We start from the raw sequence: 10,970 nt of genomic DNA, 5'->3' as shown, positions 1-10,970 counted from the left end.
TATAAAACACAAAACTGATGCTATAAAACTGAAGTAAAGGATCATTGAATTGAAAACTAATTCTATAAAACTTATGCTATAAAACTGAAGTAAACTGAATTTTACTTGATTGAAAACTGATGGAGTATGAATTTAGCTTATTACTCACCAAAACCATTTTCACAGGCCAATGGTTTTGGAGTACAACTGATCAAAACCATTTGCTCAGCACAATGGTTTTAGCATATTTTCCAGAGTTTACCAAAACCATTTGGTCAGCACAAGTGCTTACAAAGTACAACAACAACACTATAATTGAATCAACTTACATCATGAACAAGATCTACATGAACAATTTTCCAATAGTAACAAGATCTACATGATCAATTTACAGACAATTGTTTTGGAGTACAACTGACCAAAACCATTTGCTCAGCACAATGGTTTTACCATATTTCCTCAGCACAAGTGTTTACAAAGTACAACAACAATACTATAATTGAACCTACTTACATCATGAACAAGATCTACATGATCAATTTTCCAATAGTAACAAGATCTACATGATCAATTTACATCATGAACAAACAAACAACAACAACACTATAATTGAACCAACTTAACACTTTGAAACCATTTCCACAGGAAAATGGTTTCATAGTGAAAATCTCAGAAACCATTTACACAGGCAAATGGTTTTGGCATAATTTTTAAACAAAACATACTATAATCACCACATTTAATCACTCTGAAACCATTAATTTGACTTCATTTTCCCCAATTCGAAATTAGAATGTCAATCTAGGTTTTCTAACTAATAATAACAAAACAGAAATGGTTTCTAACTAACAAAATCACTTTCAAAACACTTTCTAATTATTTCAACTTCTCAAGATAAGTTCATACCTGTTTATATTTCATTTTTGAAGAGTGTTGTTGATTTTTGTTGAGTTTTGAAGTTCAATTTCTACAACCGTAATGATGAAGAAGATGGTTGCGTGAAGTTGAGAATGGTTGCGTGAAGGTGATTTTGATGATGATGAAGTGCGGTGGTGATGATTATGGTGACTGACGGTTACGGTGGCGGTTATGGTGAAAAAGATGGAAGAATCGAACGTTGATGATGAAGTCGCAGAAAAGGACGACGGTGATGAAGATTGTGAATGACGACGATGATGATGATGGTGGAAAACGACGACGGTGATGATGTTCGCCGGTGGCGGTGAAGTTTGGTACAGGCGACGGGAGGTTGTTACAGGTGATGATTATGGTGGAGAAAGCAATTTCGCGGGTGGAGAAAGTAATTTTCGTTTGGGCTTGGTTTACTGGGCCGGATCCGGTCTGGGCTTATGCATGGTGCATAAGTTTTACTTATGCACCATAACCACTCCCCAAATTCTTTCGATGCTAACAGTTCTTGAGTTAAGTCATTTTGTACAGAGTTTTACTCTCACTTCAATTGGGTCACTCGCTAGTGAACAAATGAATTGGTCTTATTTATGAATTAGTCGATCATTGAGCCGAATATCAAGTTTCCTTTTTCTTTTCTTTTTTTACATGTTTGATCCCTTATTTTGTTTTGTGGTGTATTATTTAAAAAAAATAGAGTTGTAAGATATAATAGTTCTATTTTTAAGAAAAAGATTCGATGGTTAAAATAAAAAATTAATGAGGTTTTTGTGGACCATTTATAATTTTAGTCCATTTTAGATGTTTTTGGTTAAAAATGAACATAAATGACTAATATGATCGAATGAAGAAGAGTAAAACGGAAAAATAAATAGTTATTGAATCAAAGTGAAATAATAAAATATACAATAAGATATCAAATATGTAATTTAACCAAAATAATACAATGAGCAACCTATGAATCCATATACGTAGTACATATGCGGTTGCAATACAATACGATCTAAAATAATTTAACAAAATTTTATTATAAAAATTATACATGGAGAATACTTGTAAAGAAAAATGCTTCTTCATTAATATAAGGCAGCCTTTTGTTTTAGAAGATTTTATACGGAATAAAGGCCTGTACATTTTCCAACCATTGAAGTAAAGTATTCTTCATAAATGTACAATAAGAAAGATACTAGATTTTTGACCCGTGCCTCGCTCGGGTTTATTGTAAAGGGATTGACATACAAATAATAAAATGCAATATATAATAGGTAACGGTGAAAAAATAACACGTGATAATCCATAGTAGACAAAATAAAACACTTCATAAAATGTATGACATCTGAAAATATTATAAAAGAAAATTCGGTAATCCTATCAATAATTCAGGTAGATATATAACCAAGTTTACATGGAAATTAGGGTAGCCGAAAAAAAAGTATAAAATAGAAGGCATCAAACGTGATCATTGATATGCTCATAGTTTCTAGAACAAATGTGCAGCATCAAATAAGTGTAGAAAATATTTTCTTCAAAAAAAAAAAAAAGGCAAAAGGATAGGAATGAAATTGGTGCGATGCATTTTTTTAGATGGAATTTGTTAGGTTAAATAATTGCAAACCTAATAAAGCAAATGAGGGGGAAAAAATTAGGTTAAATTGCTGCAGACGTAACAAAATTAATAAATAAGGATTATTCCAAAAAAGATGAAAACTTTACACACTATGCAACAATGAAGGTAGAAAGAATAGAAAAATTAATCAATACTGGAAAAATGCAAGTTCCTCATCCTTAAAGGAACATAAAGGTTAACAATTGGTTACATACAAAGGAAGGGTGGGATTTAGCTTGGGAAAGGCTACTTTTTTCCCACCATGGGAAAGTTGTTTTTAACCATTTGATTAAATGAAGAACACAATCTTATCATGCTCTTATAACACTGGATTTTTTCTCACTTTCTTCCCCAACCATTCTCTCTCCCACGTTTCAGTTCTGCACATTTTATCAACCCAACAATTTTCAAACGCCTCATTAATAATGATTGTCTTGTTAATAATGGCAAGGCTCAAGATGTATATCAACCTCTTTTCAGATCTAATTTTTTATCTTGATTTCAACAGAGTTACTACATCCATCAAATAAGAAAAAAGAAAACCCTTTTTCTAGTTTTGGGACAAAACAAAACCTACAAAAATTGAAACACTATCTTTCCTTTGTGTTTCTTGCAAGCCATTACATAACTCTTGTTAATGACTTGGGTGTTAAGTGCTAACATGTTTAGACCAAGAGTTGAAGATAACATCAATTTATATTTTGACAGCAAGATAATTAGTATGATGGAATGCACAAATTGGATAACAGAAGCAAACTATTTTGTATCATTTAATAAATGTAATTTGTACAATTTTATTGTCATAAATCATAATTGATATGGAAATATTGCAGAGACAAAACACGAAGAACTGGAAAGGGGAAGATGAAAATAGTGGGTAAAAGAGACATGTGGGAGAGAGAATGGTTTAGGAAGAAAGTGAGAAAAAATCCAGTGTTATAAGAGCATGATAAAATTGTGTTCTTCATTTAATCAAATGGTTAAAAACAACTTTCCCATTGTGGGAAAAAAGTAGCCTTTCCCAGGCTAAATCCCACCGGAAGGAAGGGTCCACTTCTTCTACATACATGCACATCAAACAAAAGCCAAACAAACAAGGACATCATTCATGCATGCCCTAAACCCTAAATTTCGGAGGCAAATAGTCTCTAATGAGTTGGAATGGATGTGTGATCAACATGTAATGTGACATGTTCAATAGTCTCTAGTGAGTTGAACTGGATGCGAGATTAGCATGCAACGTGACATGTTCAGTTAACATGTCATATCATAACTTCTAAGTTCTAAAGAGGACAACTTTTGATCAATGTTTTACGTTTTCAAATATGTCTTTTATAATTTTGAATGATATCTTACAATTTCAAAAAATATGTATAAAAATATGTATCTTAATTCGCAAAAATAAGAGACTATTTCGACAAATATTTACAATTTAGAGGATCGATTTTCCCCACTCTATTAATAGTGGTTCCGATAACAAAATGAAATATGATTAGACTTCTAGTTCTTTTACACTTCTAGTTCTTTTACATAGGCCTAAAGTTATTAAACTCATAAAAGAATGAGTAACATTAATGGAGAAAGAATAATACATCTTATAATAAAATATTTCTTGTTCACATAAGATGTGATGCTAATGAAGATTGTTGAACAAGCTCTCAAATTTCTATCACAAATTCCATTTCCAAATTCCACACAAAGTAACATTATACCTTGATACCATATTAATCACCAATCACTAGTAACAGAATAAAGCTAAGAATATATAAAAGCATAAACTTTTCAATCTACATATCTATCTCTATCTATCTCCATTCATATTCCAAACGGTCCATAAATCAAAACACATAAAAAACAAACATGGGTTGTACTGACTCCAAAACCCTACCACCAATGGAAAAAACCATTCCTATAGCTTCTCCAAATTTCTCAACAAAACCAAAAACTCTTAGACAAGAAATTCTTATACAAATTCCAGGATGTAAAGTGTATCTAATGGATGAAGGAGAAGCACATGAACTTACACAAGGACAATTCATGATCATAAAAATAGTTGATGAAAATGTTTCTTTAGCAACAATCATCAAAATAGGAAACAATGTTCAATTTCCTTTAACAAAAGATGAACCAGTTGTGAAAGTTGATAATCTTCATTACCTCTTTTCATTGCCTGTGAAAGATGGTCATGAGCCTCTAAGCTATGGTGTTACTTTTCCACATGAATTTTCTGGTAGCATGGCTTTGGTTGAATCTTTTCTTAAGGAACACTCTTGCTTTTCTGATTTGAAATTGAGTAAGAAGAAGAGTGATCTTGATTGGGAAGAGTTTGCTCCAAGTGTTGAAAATTATAATCATTTTCTTGCTAAGGCTATTGCTGGTGGAACTGGTCAGATTGTTAAGGGTATCTTTATGTGTAGTAATGCTTACACCAATCAGGTTTGGATATACAACTAAATTAAGGGTTAATTATGTTTCTAGTCCCTATAAAATAGCGACCTTGTAAGTTTAGTCCCTACTTAATTTTAATAGCATTTTTAGTCCCTAATTTTGTTTTTCTGCACTGAGTATTAGTCCCTACTCAATTCAAATTTGTTTAATTTATGCTTAAACTCTTAAATTTTTGAACAATTTTTTGCAGACATGTTTAGAACATTACTAAAAGTTCGTCCGCAAAAAATTATTGCAAAATTTGATTTCTACATCCAGATTTTATTACTTTTTATCTTTAACTTTTGTCGTTTTAAAAAATTCATATTTAATTCATTTCATGTCAGAAAATTCTAAATTTTAGTAAACGAACCTTTCATAGTGTTCTAATCTTGTCTCAAAAAAATCGTTCAAAAATTTAAGAGTTTAAGGATAATTAATCAAACTTTGTTTTAGCAGGGACTAAAATTATAAGTAAATTTTTTTTTATAGGGACTAAAAATGCTATTAAAATTAAGTAGGGACTAAACTTACAAGGTCACTATTTTATAGGGACTAGAAACATAATTAACCCATAAATTAATTGCTTATAGAATAGAATAAGCGCTTATGATATAAGTGTTTTTTTATAAAAAGATAATATAAAGTCAACATGTTTTCATATAAAGTTCTAAGTTGTTTTCATTAGATATTTTGGAGAGTTTAAAGAAATAAGTTGAAAATTGCCATAAGTTTTAAGGAAATACTAACCAATGCCCGCAGGGCACCGGTTAAAGAAGCAAATATAGTAGTATTGTGTTGGAAGTTGTGCAGTCAGATCTTCAAAAATCTAGAAATTGTTATTTCCAACTTAAAACTTTCTTGTTTTGCCTTCTTTAGCCAGTAAAACATCGGTTAGCATAACCCTAAATTTTATACCAAATAGCCAACTTTTAGATTGAGCTAAAAAATGGAAATGTATTTTTTGCGACCACGATCGCTTGATCAAAATGAATGATCGAAATTGTTTAAAACTGATTTAGTGAGTGTATAATCTAATCTGTTCGATTTCAAATCGATGATTGAAATTGTTTACCGCATGAAACTGCATGACTTTTTTTATCCTATTTTTGTTTGAAAAGTAATCATTAATCATTATGCTAAATTTAAAAGTTGTTTTGAAATCAGGTTCAAAAAGGAGGACAAAATATCCTAAATAGTCCTTCAGATAAGATAAATGGTGGCAATGGCATGGTCAAACAAAGTACTATGAACAACAAAACTGCTGCTGCCACAAAGAACAACAGAATGAATGAAAACCTCATACGGTATTCAAAAATACCTGACTATTTTACACTGTCTCAATCATAATCGTCAGATCATTAAAAATACCTGACTTTAATCATATCTATCTGAAAAGTCATACGAATGATGGTTTGTAAATGATTGCCGGTGTAAAAAGTTTTACTATGACAGCACATCAAAATTAATCTACAGTTAAAATGTTACACCGACTCTAACTAGTTTTTCATGTGTTTGCAATCTAGTGTGAGAAAGCTTACAAATATGACAGAACACTTATCCAAATCTTTACTCAATGGTGTTGGAATAGTGAGTGGATCATTGATGACTCCTGTGCTTAAATCTCAACCAGGGCAGGCATTCCTTAAGATGCTCCCAGGAGAGGTCTTGTTGGCTTCCCTTGATGCAGTCAGTAAGTAAAACTTTTCTCATATAACCAAAGTTGAAGATCTTAGAGTAACATTAGCATGATGTTAAAATTTACAAAATAGCAAATTAGTCTCTTAAATTTAGTGTTTACAGAACCTGACCGGACTGGTCGGTTCAATTAGGAATCGGATCAGTCTGCTTGTCAGTTCAACCACGATTTGTTTTAAGTCGGTGACAACGGAACAGCGATTCAACCTAGATGGTTCAACCTGTTCAGTCTTCTATTTGATTTTAAAACATTGCTTAAATTAAATTAAAGTACGTCAATCAAAGGACTAAATTGACCGACTTTTACAATTTCAACTACTAAAAGGTGGATTTACACCATTATAATGTTGTCAAAATTAAAACAATAACTTATGCACCAATATCAATCAATTAATTAGTAGCACCACTCTATCTTATATTTTTATCAAGTGGTAGCATCAACTTGATTAGTATATTATCTTTTAATGTCACAGACAAGGTTTTTGAAGCAGCAGAGGCAGCTGAAAAACAAACTCTATCTGCCACCTCCCAAGCTGCAACAAGAATGGTTTCTAACAGGTAAAATTCACTACATTATTCTTGTTCAAAAACAAAAAACCACTACATTATTAGCATAAATATATAGTTAGACCACAAAGGAAATTTTAATTGTTTAAATTGAATTTAACTCATTCCAAATAACAATTTTACCCTTAATGATTGCCTTACATATACATTTTTTCTTCTTCTATAGTTTCATTAAAAAAATAATGTTATTTAATTGTAGCAAACTAACAAACGTTATTTAACTCATCGCGTATAAGCTCGTATAATTAAAATAAATTTGTTTGGTAACCATATTCTCTCATGAACTTATAACATTTTTTCACTAGCTTATAGCGTAATGCTACTTCAAGCAACATTTGATCTTTTAACTTATAGAACATTGTTTTTCCCTCATTTTTTACCCTCATTATTTTAATTGAAAAAGGTCAAATGTTAATTAAAAAAAAAATCTTTTTATGTCATTTCATATTTTGCATCGAGTTGAACAACTAGTTTAACCAATCACTTAAAAAACTCAACATATTAATTTATCAACTATCAGCTAACTTATATGTTATCCACTATAGGCACGTCCGCTATCAGATATAGGCTATTTTTTTAGACAGATTTAACAATCTACCACGTTAATTATTTACCAACCAAATAAATAAAAAAGAGTGAAAATCACAAAATTGAATACTAGATGAGTAAAATAGTATCCTAATTAACAAGAGTGTGTGTCTTGGTTATATAGGTATGGGGAAGAAGCAGGGGAAGCAACTGAGCATGTATTTGCAACTGCAGGACATGCTGCTAATACTGCTTGGAATGTTTCTAAGATAAGAAAAGCCATCAATCCAGCTTCTACTGCAGCTACACTGAGAAATTCTGCCAAAAATGCAAGCAAATATTAGATATTATTACACAATCATGTTGCTTTGTATTTAACATAGATGAAGGCGTGGATTTTTTTCCTTCAGAATTATACAAGTATTTTGTGTTGTTGTGCCATAAGATGACTTAAGAAAAATCAGCTTATTGAGAAAGATGGATCAAAATCTTATGGAGTAATGTTTGCTTGAATTTTTTATTTTTATTTGAAAAGACAGTAACATCGACCCTATCATTTCCGGGGCAAAGAGAACTCAATTATTAAGCTTTTGGAAAATATAAAACTTATTTCCTTTTGGTGGTGTAAAGCAAATTGGGTAGCTTTCCCTTATCAATTTCACGATTGGTGCCAAAACCCTTGGTTGTGCCTGGGTGGTACTTAATTTTTTGTTTTTTGTGGTTTGATCTTTTGATGTAAACTTTGGTCTATTCTCTCTGGCACACCTTATGTTGGGGGATAGTTTGTTGGTGTTAATACTCCCTCCGTTTCAAAATACATGTCCAATTTTTGCAATGTGCACTATTCATTTGACTTACTTTGACCATACTTTTTAACTAATGTATGAATACAAATATTAGCATGTAAGATGTTGTTTGATTTGTCTCGACAAATATTTTCAAAATATTAAATTTTTATAATTTTTTACTTTAGATAATTAAAGATATTAACGGTCAAAATTGTGCATTGGCATATGTGAAGTGGTTGACTTGGACATGTATTTTGAAACGGAGGGAGTATAATCCATTTTGATTTCTTCAAAAAAAAAAAAAAACATCGACCCTATCATTGTCTATTGAGCACATTTTTTCTTATTGGATGAAATTTACGTAGATCCCACCATTTTGAAAATGAATTTTACATAGTGACGAATTTTGAGGAAGCGACAAAGACTAACTATAACTTTACTACCTCTAGACTAAATTATAAGTTAAATCACCTTATTTTTTGTGCTTAGTATCATTTATTGAGTAGTACTATCTAATCCAATTAAAATCAAATCTTAAACGCCTGTTAGAAAAAACTAAAAAAACACCATTTCCAAAAAAAAACTAACATAATTCTTTAATGGGAAATGTTAACTTGTGCCCTCAAGGCACAAGTTAATGATTCAAATATAGAAATAATATATTGGAATGTGTGCATTCCATTTAATTTTTAACTTTTTAATCCATTAAATGCACAAAATTTTAGAGAATATTTCTTTTTTTGGCTTTCTTAACATGTGCCCTAAGGGCACAAGTTAACACTACCCTTCTTTAATACTCGGGTTTATATTTATTATTTAATACTAATTTTTTACGCAATTATTTAATACTAGTTGTTGTTTAAGTAATACTCCCTCCGGTCCTATTTATAGGAGAAAATTAGGTCAACAAAACTCAATGTATTTGTACTGAATTGTTAACTAGATACATCAACTTTTGTTGACTCAAGTTTCTCTTATAAATAGGACCGGAGGGAGTACTACTATTTTTATAAGAAAAAATTATCTTGTTTGTTATTGTCTGTCCTAAAATGGAAAGCTGCTATTATAAATTAAAGAAGCAACGTGTGACATACTATAAAGATGAAACGACAATTGAATTTGCTCAGATGAGTGTGAACACTTTTGCTTGTATACCTACTCCACTCCCTTTAATTATGAAAGAAATAAGTCCAAGATAATGATGCTCTCTAATAACAATTACTATCAAATAAAGTAGAGATCAAACCATTTTTAAATATGTTTTTGAATTATGATAATGATGCGTTAATCCCTTGATTAATCAATCAAAACTAGAGGAGAGAAAATTAGTGGGTAGGATTCCATTAATTCTCAAGATTAGACTATAAGTCAATATCTTAACTCTGCATGCACCAAAAAATCATGTGATGCATGAGGAGTGAAGATGAGGACGGTGGAAATTTTCATATATCTATCTTTGTGATCTGATACACCAAAATTTATGAGTATCCTAGAAGTTTCATATTATAACACACTTTTTACTTATCAGTGTGAAACTAGGGCCACGATTTTTTTTTTTTTTTTTTTTATGAAAAATTTGAAATCGACCCACAATATTAGACGGATAAAATATGCACTCCATCATTTATCACGTGGAATTTAATTTAAATATGGAGACACTCGATCATGGGGCTTTGCAAGTAATTATAGCCAATTCTATCCAAAAAAAAAAAAAAAGTAATTATAGCCAATTTTTTTTTTTTTTCTTATAAAAAAAGTAATAACAACCAATAAACCTAGAATCCTAGTACTTTTTTTTTTTAGAAAAGAATCCTAGTACTTGGAATGTGGAAAAGGAACACATTGAATTATCTTAAACAATCTTATAAGTAGGTATTGCCGTATTGGTAGGTAGGATACTTCTAATATGAACATGGCCGGAACTAGGAAAAAAGGGTGGCAAAAAATGTAACAAATAATACGCAAAATCAATTTTTTTTTTTTTTTTTATGGATAGAAGTTTATGAGTTGGGTTTTAAACTGGAAATTGTAACAGACATGTCATCCATTTAACCTCACACATCAGCAATCAACATGTTAAATACGTGTTTAGCAAGTGCCCTAATGAAATTGTTAAGGAATCTAAGAGAGAAAATTTTGTATTTGAAAAAACATTTAAAGAATTAATTACATAAATTTCAATGCATTTTTTTTATTTGTTTTCTTTTCTTAGCTAGTGTCTTAGCATTTTTATGATGACCAATCTATGCAGCTAAGGGATAAAATAGAACAGTAAAACTGATAATTATAAATATTTTATATGGACATGGAGATTATCACAAGAAAACAACGTTACAAATCAAAGGATCCTACTTTGATTTTTGAGCTCCAAAAAAAGTTTAGTCAAGGAGTCTGAATGAGAGAAAGAGGTTTCTTTTTCTAGATGGTGTGATAATTGATATGTGATGTCTATAAGCGACCACACATTT

At 30.8% G+C, this 10,970-nt stretch overlaps 1 protein-coding gene across 1 annotated transcript; it reads left to right on the top strand.

The window, feature by feature from the left end:
- Positions 1-4,313: 4,313 nt before the first annotated feature.
- Positions 4,314-8,215, top strand: LOC146918534 (senescence/dehydration-associated protein At4g35985, chloroplastic-like). The gene is made up of 5 exons (XM_085720173.1): positions 4,314-4,930; positions 6,089-6,228; positions 6,448-6,614; positions 7,093-7,177; positions 7,899-8,215. The coding sequence occupies exons 1-5, from the start codon at positions 4,355-4,357 to the stop codon at positions 8,056-8,058; spliced, it is 1,128 nt and encodes a 375-aa protein (XP_085576299.1). The 5' UTR covers positions 4,314-4,354; the 3' UTR covers positions 8,059-8,215.
- Positions 8,216-10,970: the final 2,755 nt, after the last annotated feature.

The sequence above is a fragment of the Medicago sativa genome, chromosome 6 (assembly GCF_051527215.1).
Source record: "Medicago sativa cultivar Bolivia chromosome 6, Bolivia_mono, whole genome shotgun sequence".
In the NCBI taxonomy this organism is placed as follows: Eukaryota; Viridiplantae; Streptophyta; class Magnoliopsida; order Fabales; family Fabaceae; genus Medicago; species Medicago sativa.
This window is presented reverse-complemented; position numbering and strand designations above follow the sequence as displayed.

What these genes read in the sequence shown, in the direction of transcription:
- LOC146918534 (XM_085720173.1), top strand. Translation starts at nt 4,355, where the DNA reads ATGGGTTGTACTGACTCCAAAACCCTACCACCAATGGAAAAAACCATT. An exon ending in ATGAATGAAAACCTCATACG is followed by an intron (nt 6,229 to 6,447) that starts GTATTCAAAAAT and finishes TTTGCAATCTAG; the next exon opens with TGTGAGAAAGCTTACAAATA. An exon ending in GGCTTCCCTTGATGCAGTCA is followed by an intron (nt 6,615 to 7,092) that starts GTAAGTAAAACT and finishes TTAATGTCACAG; the next exon opens with ACAAGGTTTTTGAAGCAGCA.